The 12837-nt window shown below is 36.9% G+C and overlaps 1 protein-coding gene across 2 annotated transcripts; it reads right to left on the reverse strand.

The window, feature by feature from the left end:
- Nucleotides 1–2861: 2861 nt before the first annotated feature.
- On the reverse strand, nucleotides 2862–10016 carry LOC134541529 (endo-polygalacturonase-like). Of its 2 annotated transcripts, none has more exons than XM_063385039.1 (2): nucleotides 9950–10016; nucleotides 2862–4263 (listed from the first exon to the last, which is right to left on the reverse strand). In XM_063385039.1, the coding sequence occupies exon 2, from the start codon at nucleotides 4247–4249 to the stop codon at nucleotides 3017–3019; it is 1233 nt and encodes a 410-aa protein (XP_063241109.1). In that variant the 5' UTR covers nucleotides 4250–4263; nucleotides 9950–10016; the 3' UTR covers nucleotides 2862–3016. The 2 variants fall into 2 exon arrangements, with proteins under 2 accessions (XP_063241109.1, XP_063241110.1); XM_063385040.1 differs by lacking the exon at nucleotides 9950–10016 and adding an exon at nucleotides 9218–9293.
- Between the last annotated feature and the right edge of the window lie 2821 nt (nucleotides 10017–12837).

Raw genomic sequence — 12837 nt, forward strand, 5'->3', positions numbered from 1 at the left:
TTTTTTTATATAATTCCAAAATTTTAAGATATATCTATAATAAACATCATAAACATCTATAAAAATTAACATCCATTGCGTGATGGTGACGCAATTAGTTACAAAAACAATTTAAGATTTCCAGCGCTTGGAAGTAAGATTATTTTTCAATAAATATTTTAGCCTAGGGCTTATGAAATAACTATTGAAAAAAAATAATACATAAATTAATATAGATGGAAGAAATGCAAACAACACGAGAGAATTTTATTTTGATATTGTTAATAGTAGTGTGATGTAAATAAAATCTATATTAACCAATGTTATGCAATTATATTTCGTAGACTATAAAACATATTTATATTATTTTTTCTTAAAATATAATATAATAATATTTTAAATTTAGGTGAATTAAATAAACTTGTTTGTGAAAATCGACCTTTTGAGGAACTCTATTAGAGTAAAAAACAAAGAAATTCACGCCTGACTGTTTACAGATGGCAGATAATTTAATGAATAATAATAATAATATGTCTTTATAAAATCCGCAAAAAAAGTTGTACTACCTATAAAGTGAAACTTCATCAGAAATCATTCTGAACCTTTTTTAAAGTAGTTAAAAATATTTATTAATATATATTCGATTCTTATTTCTTAAGTTAATTTATTTATGTTTATAATATGGTTAATATTTATGATTTATCTAATTGGTAAAAGTAGTTATTATAACTGTCCTTTTCTCGATATTAAAATGCAAACAAGAGTTCACAGCTACCAAAAGTTGTTCAACAGCCATATTTTTGACTTTCAATATAATTATTAAGGGAAGGTTATATGTATGTACTACTTAAGCTTATATCACGTACATCTAACGAAAAAAACCCTCTATTTTTTAAATTTTGATCTGAAGTACTTTTTTTAATATTTTGGGATAATGCATATTTTAATATTACCTAATATATACCTAATATCTTAAGTTTTTAAAACCATTTGAAGCGATTATAAAAGTTTCTTCTGTGGGAAAAACGTATAATGTATTAATTATTTTGGGTTTATGTTCGAATTATTTTTTCCGTACAATTTAATAGCGTTTGGAGTTAAGGGCTTCTTCTTGGGTTTGATAGTTTCAGAGCTAGACACACACACACACACACACCTACACACACATACATACACACACACACACACATATATATATATATATATATATATATATATATATATATATATATCAGACAGAAAGTTTAAAATATGACGTTATTTCATTAAATGCAAGATATTTTTTAGTTAAAAATGACGTAAACTCTAAAAAATTTTGTTATCTAATATGACTTGTTTTAAAAAGACAAGTTTTTGCACTTCAACTTCGAAATTTATTTGATGTAGAAGTTTTATAATCTAATCATCGCATTTATCTCCAATCTTATCTTGAGAAGATTTTCATTTAATTGAATTTTTTATCTTGGGTAGTTGGCTGTTGAGTAATAACACGTGTTTTTTCATTGATTCATATTTAAAAAACTACCTTAAGTCTTACGTATGCTAATGTTGAGTTTAACAGATCATTGGGAGAAGGTAGGTATAACATATCACACATAAATGTGTTATTTTATAGCTAATGGAACAGAAATATCCATGTAAATATTTGTACATTTTTACATGCACGTGAAAACAATTATTTAACTTCAAAATAGTGTTCGCAGTATTACTGGGTTCGGATTATTAGCCCAGTAACTCCAATAGTAAAAGTTATTTTTAAACCGTTCCCTGAATATTAACTGCGTATATAATGAAATAAAATAAAGTAAAATAGTTGAATATCCGATTATTATATCCATGTTAAAAAAATTATGCTTCAATGACTAGTTATTAAAATATAAAATGATGTGCCAGTTTTCGTAAAAAATACTCAGTATAAGCTCAATAAACGTTTTCCATGTATGCAATAATAACAATAGCCACGTGTTGTATGAAGTACCAATATCTTCTTTTCAGTATTATAAACTATTTCTTGAAAACTGGTTTCCAAAGAATTCTTTTGTAAAAGTACAAAACAATTTTTTTCTGTAAAATATCCACAGAATTCACTTCATTTACATTTAAGGTTGCATTCTAAATGACCAGCAAAGTTAAAAGTTTTAAAATAAGTAAAGGGTTTTGCGTTGCTCTTTGCATGAAGAAATGATGTGAATCACGTTGTCTAATTGGAAGGGGCGATTACATCAAAAATATTACAGTGACTGCTGTTAACAATTGTAAAATATTCACCTTGAACTTAATAATTCACCTTACACCTTTTTCAACTAACAGAATTTTATAGCAAGTAGTTAAAAATATTAAAGCTTTATTGAATAAAACAAAGCACTTAGCAATAATTTAAAAAATTGGTTTAGCTGGAGTTCATTTCAGATACTTCCTGTTACGCAGGAGCAATGTTGCTCGCTTTTAAATGTTTTACAAACACAAGTTTTTTTTTTAAAGGTGGGAATTATTAATACTATTTATTATTTACTTAACAAAGATGTGTTATTTTACTACAGCATTTTTCTGCACATGCCAATAGCCAATGCCAGATGACTGTTAAAATACACAGCTGTGAAATAATGCGGTACATACAGACCAACTCATTTGTACGTGTCTCATTTACACTTCTCTCTTAAACTCTTCGCATTTTGAGTTTTCCATGAACTTTTCTGTTTACAGCTCCTAATTTAGAGCAGCGGTGGTATAGTATTTTATACCTGTGATCGGGATCTATTGATCCGGTGATTATCTCAAACAACTTATTCATAAACATCATATCTTACTTTCCTTATTCATACACACACTTCGAGTGCTGTTCAATTGCATTTTAAATCTTTACGGTTTAATGAAATAAATGATTTACAATAGTTTCAGTTTGAATATAATATTTTTTTCCCTGAATTATTACAAATGCTACAAATATTATGATTAAATAAAATTTAAACTTAAATAGGCTATGCTTTTTTTTGCACATTTTCGTACGCAGGTATTAATAAAATAAATCGCAACAAAGTTATTTATTACCAGCCCAGCCACAGCTACCTGTGGCGTCTTTCAAGGCAGTTCCGGTCACGTTGGCATAGCTCGTGAGCCAGATGGAGCCCTTGGTGAAGTGGAAGTCACTGAGCGAGGCCTGCACCTGGTTGGACGCGCTGATGCCGTAGAACTTGAACCTGCCCGGGGTGACCACGCGCATGTGGTTGAAGCTGATGTTGCGGAAGTGAGGCGTGTGCGAGCCGGTGTGGTTCATGTACTCCATGTCCAGGTGGATGGGCTTCACGGCGCCCCTCACGCAGATGTCCTGGTACACGATGTTCTCCACTAGCCCGCCGTTCAGCGAGTCGCTCTTGACGTGCACCCCGTTGACGGAGCCGTCCAAGGTCAGCCCGGACACCAGCACGTCGCTGACGCCGTAGAGAGTGCCGGAGCCGATGGACATGCCGTTGCCGTGCCCGAAGTGGTTGTTCAGGACGGAGATGTGCCGCGCCGGCGAGTGCAGCGACGATATGGCGACGTTGTCGTCGCCGGTGCTGATGTCGCAGTGGGCGACCGTCACGTTCTGCGAGCCCGTGGGGTCGATGGCGTCCGTGTTGCCGACGTCTGCGGGCGCCCGGACGGTGACGCCCCAGGCGGTGAAGCCCGTCGTGTTGTAAGTGACTAAATGGAAGTAGGGCGAGTTGAGCAGCGTGACATTGTGCACGGTGATGTCTCGCGAGTCCCTGATCTGGACGAGGCGCGGGTTGTTCTGGCACAGCCCCGCCCCGGCGTGCGTGGTCAGGTCGTACCAGCTCATGTTGGAGCCCACCAGCTTGTGGTGGCCCTGGCCGTCGATGGTGCCTCCCCCGTAGATGCCGCTGCCCTTGACGCCGCTCATGAGGATGAAGGGCGTGCAGCGGTCGCCGTGCGGAGCCAGGGTACCGCAGCTCGCCGGCCCGTACAGCCGGGGGTCGGGGATGGCCTTGAGCGTCGCGCCTCGCTGCACCACGAGCCCCGCCCCGGACGGGATGCGCAGCGGGCCCGAGTTGTAGTCGCCCCTCGTCAGCGCTACGCCCTTCCCGCCGCCGGCGCAGGAGTCGAGGGCCGCCTGGATGGCCGCCGTGTCGTCGGCGCCGCTGGGCGTCAGCGAGACGCAGGTCGGCGGCGTCTGTGGCTCAGTGACGCGGCGCAGGTCCTGCGCCGAGACGCCGTCACCAGGTCCCCTGGCCGCGAGCAGCGCGAGGACTCCCAGCAGACCTGGTAGCTGCATGCTGGCACCGGCTCCTGGGGAGAACAAACACCACTTTCACTGCCCGACTGTTGAATACATCACTGTAACACTTGTGAACCATGGAACTTCAAATATTTTAGTGATATAATAAGGTGACATGACTATTAAAACTGCCATAAATATAGTATATTGAGTGAAATAGAATTTTTCCACTGAAATTCTTTGTTTTCAGACTACATTTAGCCTAAGAACAAACCATTAAATAAACTACCAATTAGAAAACTAATGAAACCTAGTAAAACTATTTTATCTCTTTATTTTTCCAGCAGAAATAACTTTTAATACTTTTTAGTGTTGATTTATTTTATAATAGATCCTCTTCATGTATTTACCATCGTAAATCAGACAAGATTTTTAAAAATAAAAGTTGATTCACAAAACCATAAATTCGAGTAATTATTAATTTTAAACCATTTTTCTGATACATGTCATTGCTGGTTTGCTCAGTGAGTCACAGAAAAAAAACCAAGAATAGACAACAAATAGAAAATAAATAAACACACTGAGCAAAAGACAAAATTATCAGACGTCAAATATTAAATGTGTAAACAGCACAGAGAATTCCGTGGAAGGAATATAACTAGGAATAATATTAGAAATCAGATGAACACAGTGGACTGACGAAGAGAAGTTGCAACAAAAACAGGAAACACAGATAAAACAGCTAACTTGGACAACCCAGCGAGAAACCAAGAAACCCAACGATGATACAAAACAAATAATTATGACAACACACTGACAATACAACGACTTACACACGAACCCATCTATATAACTAGAAAAATATTCTGGACAACAAATCGATGACGGCGCAGACGAACACGAACACACTAGGTTTCCTACCAAAAAATATTTGCGACGTTTCGAGAACTGACATCTGCTTCTGTGCCGGAAATTAGGCATTTCGACACCATTTTAAATTTTTATATTAATTTTAAATTAATTTCAAAAATTTTATTTTTTAAATTTATCTGGTTAATGAAGGGGCGAATTACTTTTTGTTAGGCCGGTATACGCCACGTGTTTAAACCTTGTGCCAGTGGACTGAAGCACCTTTCTCAGGAGCCTATCTGATATTTTGCTAGTCTACTGTGGATGTGGGCAGCCCGGTTGAAATTTCTCTCGCCTGCAGTCACGTCCCAGGTTTGTAATATTAATTCCCTGCATGACCAAAATCGCATAGAGCAGCTTCTGGCCTGCTAGCTGCTACTTCTTAGAGGCCTGCTGAGACCAGCTAGTCTCGGCACGAACGAGTCTCCAGTGGACCTCCGTTCCCAGCTTAGTGGCGTTTTCTGTCCACCCTCCCCTCTCTCTACACCCACCTTAGTTCTGAGAAATCAAGCCAGGAGCAGTGACCTGACGTGAACTTAGCCAAGACGATGGCCTACTCCAAGGACATTCTCCCTGGTCCTACAGAGACCTCCACGACATCTAGCGGCAGAAAAAGCGACTTCGGCCCTCGTGGCCAGCGAGCAGAGACTACGCCAGTGACACCTGGCGGCGGTTCAGTTCACCGCCTCAGTTAGTTCCCCTTAACGCCACTAGAAAGCAGCGCCGTGGTGCCATAAGGCCCTATGCTTCTTTCTCGCGGCCTGTAGAAGTCGATTGTTTGTTGCCTTCTGTACCTGCCGGTAGAGACCGCAGCAGTCGCCCTTTAGCGCAAACAACTGAAGTCGTGGTTACGACCACTCGGGCACCTCCGCATGTTTTCGGCCCTGAGCCGAACCTTCCCCCTCCTTTTCCCTAGGGCCGACCACCCGATTTAATTAGAAGCTTTGTCCGCCATCGCCGGCACTCAGTACTCCGACCTCGGCTACTGACGACGTCTTCTCGGCGTCCTCTGCGCTAAGAGGCTTTTCGCGGGAACTGCGAATTCGTGTGCATTAGAGATGTAGTCAGTTACCTTAAGGGATGTGATCCCATTTGTACAGTAGCCAGTCAGTAGTAGTAATTAGTACTAGCCATGTTTTTATGTAAAGTTTATTAATTTTTATTTCCTAAAAATTTGGTTTCTTTCGCGTCATCCGCGAATTCTCGGTGCGCCATCCTGATGTCGGCGCGAGACATCTCGTGAGCCCTGATTCTACACCCTGTTTGGTGAGTAATCTGGCCTTTTTTTTCTTCCTCCCAAAATTCCCGTTGGTTGGCCTTTCGCGCCGACTGTGTATGACTGTCTGGAAGCAGGTCTAATTCGTTTTGAATTTGACTTGTGTTTCAGACAAGGTCCAAGTGCTGGGGAGACAAATTGCTCCCCGCATATTCTTCGGGACCTCGACCTCCGAGTCCCCTCAAGAAGAGAGTTTATCCCACCCCGACTTCATACTTTGAAGACCCGGGTGATATGAGCAACATATTTTCCACTTGAATATAATTTACTAAATTAATTAAATAGATACCAGCGAACAGTGCCTTAAGAACTTAATCGACCTTGAATTTATTAAATTCATGAGACTGTGAACTATGTAACCATCGAAAGAAGCTAAGAGGGTGGAATATTTCAATTTGGTTCTGTGACTATGTTTAATTGAGATAATATAAATTGTTTTAAATAATTTTGGGGCGCCCCCATATTGTTTGTTACTTGGTAAGATCTTGATTGTGATATCGAAATAATGCGAAATCAAAACGTCTTCATAATAAACCAGGGAAACCTATAGACCAAATTATTTATGTAGTGTATTTATTTATCATATACCTTCTTCTATATAACGATCCACGAACTCCCAATTTGCTCAAGTGCAGGGAGTGTGAAATTTGTTTTGTTCACCGCCTCGTGCCCCCTCTGGTAATTAACTTTAATGTTCTTAACATTTTGCCCAGCAGTTTCCAAGGTTTTTTTTTATTAAATTAAAATAATATAATTTTAGGGCACGAGGGGCGTTACACTTCCGTCATTAGGCACAAACATAATATTAATACATTATTAATCTTTATGTAAAATAATGGATGTTTTAATGAAGTATTAATAATACGCAATATCTATATCATTGTCAAAATTTTTCAAACACATAATAAAAATAAACCTAATATTAAAAACAAAAGCAGTCCACGAAATGAATTACACTACAATTATAAAGAAACGAAACGAAAACCACAAACAAGTACCTATATCATACGAATGACCATTGAATACAATACATAGCCATGCGTCTAAACTCACTGCAAGAATGTTAGATGTATATAAATTTTGAAATTTATACTAAAAAAGAAAACGGAAATTGTTTAAATTTAGTTTATATTTCATTCTAAGCAAGTGGTTAAAATATACAGCCAAATACACAAATGGCAAACAATAAAACTACGCCAACGTTTGTAATTCCCACATTAAAAAAAATTGACACTTGTCCTTGATACATTTGTGAATGATATTTTTAACCGTAGGCCACAACGTTAATGAGTTTTTTTATTACTGGAAACTTTTTTTACCATTATATTTTATATTGAAAAATCCTGAAATCAAGAAAATCTCCATAGATGAGGGTAGAAACAACACAGTAATGCTAAATGAACTAGTTATATTCTCGTTAATTGGAAATACGTTGTATTACGATGCAACTAAATATTTATTTAAATAAATACTTCTCTTAACATATAACATAAGTAAAGTATGTGAAATAAAACTTAATTTTAAAACCACATATCTATGTAACTTCCGTTATTGGTCTCAATAGATCTGGTACGTTATAAATATTACAATATGATAATAATGATTAAATTAATGTACAGTTAACATTATAAATATTTCTTAGAAATATAATTATGATGTTCTGGCCATTATGTACGCAATAATTTAAACAGAAACAGTTCACTATTGTCTTCGTAAGGTGCTGCAATTTTAGCACGATTTTCTGATAACCACTAACAGTAGATAGAACAAATCCTTATGTAGAAGTAGTGATAATACTGGAAATAACAGCAATGCACTCTAAATATATTTTTGGTAACATTTACCAATGTAATAGAAATTAACCATAAAATTATGGCATTTCTACTAAATTTGTTTTAGAAAATAGTCAAATGTACCTATGAAGAATGTACCATGTCGTATGGTCAATTTTTTTTATAAAATAGTATGTGTATATCACATGTTTGTAGAAAAACTTCAAGTTCATATTTAGTAATGTTAAATGAAAACTTTTTAAGGTGTTAACCAAACGTATATGTAGCTTAAAATCTAAATAAAAATGCATTGATATAGGTAACAGGCAGGAAAACTTGCAATAACCTCATAGAATATTAGATTAAGCGCTGTACCTAATTTTAAATATATATAAAATACAAAACACAATAATAATAATGATAGTCTACTGTATTATTGTATGAAGCCTGATTTTAAGCACTGCACACCCATGCATAAGCTTGGTGTACTGCATATTTAGTAACTATAGTTTGTAAGATACCGACTTTTCCTCTTCTTAGTTTTCTAGGTGCTGACTGGCGGCGGAGTGAGTGGTCAGTGCAGCCACTCACCACCAGGGGCGCTCACGCCCCTGTTTATAAATCCAGCTCTGGACAAAACATAAAGCGGACCACGACACCAAGCCCCCAACACCCCGCATGGTAGACTCTTTTCTACTCTGTCCAACTCTTCATCCAGACCACCCTCTGTCTCCTGTATTCTCCTACACTTAGTGCATGCAAATTTGCACCCCGCATGACAGTGCCCAGGGTCTTACCTGTGTCTATGCAGGTTTTACCTGGGCCCAACCTATCTCTAGTTATAGTAAAGATTGATGAGTGAGGGGAGTTAGTCATGGCGCCAATCGTTGCCATGGCTGGCCAATCCCCTCCTAGCACACGATGCATGCGACCCTCTCCCTGCATGGCTAATCCCAGCATGACAAGGCGTATAGGCTTCGGCCTGAAACGCACATAGGTCCTTATCCTAACCCGGACACCTCCCAAATACACATAGTGGTAGTTACGTTAAGAAAAAAAATCAATAACCTCAGTAGATGACTTTTCCCTGATGATGGCAACTGTAACGTCGACCAAAACGTCGGTGATATCGCCTTCGACGCGGCTACAACCGAGAAGTCAAGCAAATTGTTTGCATTGTTTTTTAATCATCATAACTTAAAGACAGTTCTTAATATACCTTCAATTAATGTCAAATATAAACTATGATTTGCATTAGGGCGAATAATTAGTCAAACACGGTTTACAATGGAAGTTAACCTTATTATTAACACACGATCCATCTATTGACCCAGACATTACATCGACAAAACTCGCTCAGTACTTGCATTTTCTTCTAATCGCACTTTCTCTGTATGAAGTGAAACTGCACTTAATCAGCCACGAGATAGGTTATAAAATAAATTGCAAACTTTCTTTAAATAGGTTGGAAATATTTGGCACCTGCCTTTGCGTCTCGTCATCATCCATGAACAGTTACAACACAAGTTTAGTAAACAGAAGAATGGAATGGAATGATCTCAGGACTATACTGAGACGATTCGAACCAGGACTCAAGCCAGAATACTCTGAAATGCATATTATTGCTGCCTTAGAATTTCAGTGTGAGAAAAAAAAACTTCGAGCACATAAAATAAAATTTGGAATATTTTTCTTCAAAAGGTTTGAGTGAGAATTGTAAATGTTACCAGCTAAACACAATAGTAGTAATACAAATATTTAAATTTGCGGACAAAAATACACGTAGAAGTTTGTACTTACGTTTGTGTTCACACCGAGAATGTAAGTTTAGTGGCAGGTAAGAGAATGCGTCTTTAACATGTGACCATAGAAAAGATATGATTGTCTTACTTATAGAACCGATAATTGAGCGTCATTATTTATCTTACACTCATGGACCGAAGATAACTAACTATAAGTGTAATGTTAAAAACAATATAAAAATGTTAGCACACATTTTTTTTAAGTTTGGGAAAAAAAAATTTCACTCAAGATTAGAGTGATTTTTTTTCAACTACTCAATACACGCATACAGGCTTAATTTACTATCATGATTTAAACTATACTCCTCTGCTTTAAGCATATATACCCACCATATTCTGTGTATTCATCAGGCAGTAGAAGGTGAGTTTACTTTCAGCGTGCAATGTTACATACTCTGTTCGATGCGGCGAATGTTTTTGCTCGTGATTATTGTGACCATTTTTGTTCACAAAAATCGCCAGGTGCGAGTCATTCTATCGCACCGAGAGTTACGCACTGTACGTATGTTTGGTCTTAATTTACATGCTATTCATACTGAAAATTGTTTTTTTTTGTTTTATAAATTGGTCTTATAGCTTTCATGAACTTCGTATTAAAAACATTGAACCATTTTTCATTCGATGATAAGTGCAACTACTTCAAATTGGCAACCCATTTCTTACATCACAATAACTACTTACCTGTTTAAGAATAATCATGTTCTTCTTAAAGATCTCTAAACAACGATACTTCACATGCCAAGTCCATTTTTTTTGCTACAGCCTTCGAGAAAAGGTTCTACAAATGTTAAACACCATTTTGAGCTAATTTTTCCTGTTTAATAATGAGAAATTATTTCTTACATAACCTCTTGACGCTATCTTCATCATAGTTAAAGCATTTGTTTTAGCACTGCACCAATTTATTGAAATAATATGCACTAAAATCTTTGGCTAAAGTCCCGTTATAGCTGTCCATGTGACGGTCTATACGACAGCATCATTTCGTAAAGGTTTGATTGCAGGTTCAGTGTTAAAAATAAACGAAAATCAGAAGGAAACAATTAATTTAGTGATGTTAGGCCAGCTGTTCTAGATTCAAATATACTCGGCTGTAAATCAATAAATAAAAATATTTAAAACGAAGCTATTATTCACAGTAGGTCTATTGTATGATCTATAGTTAGAATTGTAGGGACAATCAGCAAAATGTGTCATAAAAACCGTTGATTTACATAATCATGCAAATTATTTACTAGCCCTCTCAATAAATTGACCAGGAATATAAATTATTAGTATAAACTTATTTTCAACTTTCCTGCTGCAGAAATTGAACTGTGCAGAAAGAAAAATAATATTTCTGAGAAATAGTAGATAAAATTAAATTAAATGTGGAAATTATGAACCACTACCAACACAAACATATACCTATCGCCAACTGCTACACACGCAGTGATTCGATTGGGTCAATAACAGAGATTTTTTTTATCTATTTTTGACGGGTGCGGTAAGAGTGCTTTTTGTGCAACGGATGAGGGTGAATGCAGAGAGAAGCGATTCCAGTATAAAAGAAGATACAGCGATAAAAAACCTGCTCCTGTAGACATCATTTAGAGATGCTAGATGTTATGTCATCAATCAAACAATTTTTTTTTCTTTGGCACCGACTTCTTGACTCTACCAATCCCGGTGTGCTTCATACCGCCTTTTGGGTGATTTTTTTGCTTGATCCCCCCACAGGAATAGTTTTAAGTATTTATTATGACCGATGTCTTATATTTTTATATTTTTTTGCCATTTCTTCTTTCTTGTGTGGCGTGATACATCCAGGCTCATGGTTGACTAATTTTCCAAAACTTCTGGAACAGGAGTGAGTCTTTCTACTCCTCTTGTGGCATCATAATGCTGCCATCAACGTCAGGAAAGTCTCTGAAATAAATTTTATTTTCGGCATGAAGAATGCGCATGAACTTCCCCATTCTTTTGACTTCTACATATCTATCATCGCATCGAAATTCTAATTGATTTAACATAAAGAAAGGAAATTTTATCCTAAAAATTAATTGTTAATAAATTTTAAAACAAAATCTTTCCATATTTTGTGTTACTCCTAGTTAAGTATTATTTCCACAATGGTTTAACATGTTTTAAAAATAATAATATCGTTTTTGTAGTAATTTAACGTTTTTTGCGGACCCCCAAATTTAAATTATGTCAGTTATATTGAAGTCAGTATGTAACATAAAATAATCATCACAGATATAAAAATATATAATTTTATAGATATTCTATTTAATAATAAATAATTGCATGACCTCTGAAGTATATATTTTTAAACAAGCTTAAAATCTTTTCATTTTAGTATTAATTTCTTAAACCCCTCGTTGAGATTGTACTCTATTGTCCGACCCAAGTGAAGAGTCAGTCGGCGCATATTTTTATTCTGATATTTATCTCTACACACGTAAGACAGAGAGCCATTGAGCCTAGATCTCGGAGCTTCTCTGTTGTGTCTTGTGCGAGGCAAACCTAGCCAAGCAAGGGCATCGGCAGACCGGAAAGGAGAAATGACGTACGTTCAGACGCTCAGTCTCAGTTTCAGATTCATGCATGTCACGATAACAGTTTAAAATTTCTAACGTGTCGTTAACATATATGCAATTCGATTTTTATTTTAATTTTTCTTTCAAATACGCAAGATATAGGTAGAGACCGGAAAAATTCGCGGATTCCTTTCGAGACAGGCTGGAATCCAAACTCGTTTAGCTTAATGCTGCGTCAGTGATTGGACCGCAATTTACCTGAAGGGCTCTGAGCCAATGGCAAACACTCAGCAAAAGAAGTATCGAATCATAAGAATCGCAGTAAACAGGTGTCCCGAGTCGGTAGCCAATGACCAGGTGATAA

Source organism: Bacillus rossius, assembly GCF_032445375.1.
Source record: "Bacillus rossius redtenbacheri isolate Brsri chromosome 4 unlocalized genomic scaffold, Brsri_v3 Brsri_v3_scf4_1, whole genome shotgun sequence".
Taxonomy (NCBI): domain Eukaryota; kingdom Metazoa; phylum Arthropoda; class Insecta; order Phasmatodea; family Bacillidae; genus Bacillus; species Bacillus rossius.

Coding starts and splice junctions, on each gene's coding strand:
- LOC134541529 (XM_063385039.1), bottom strand. CDS start 4,249: ATGCAGCTACCAGGTCTGCTGGGAGTCCTCGCGCTGCTCGCGGCCAGG.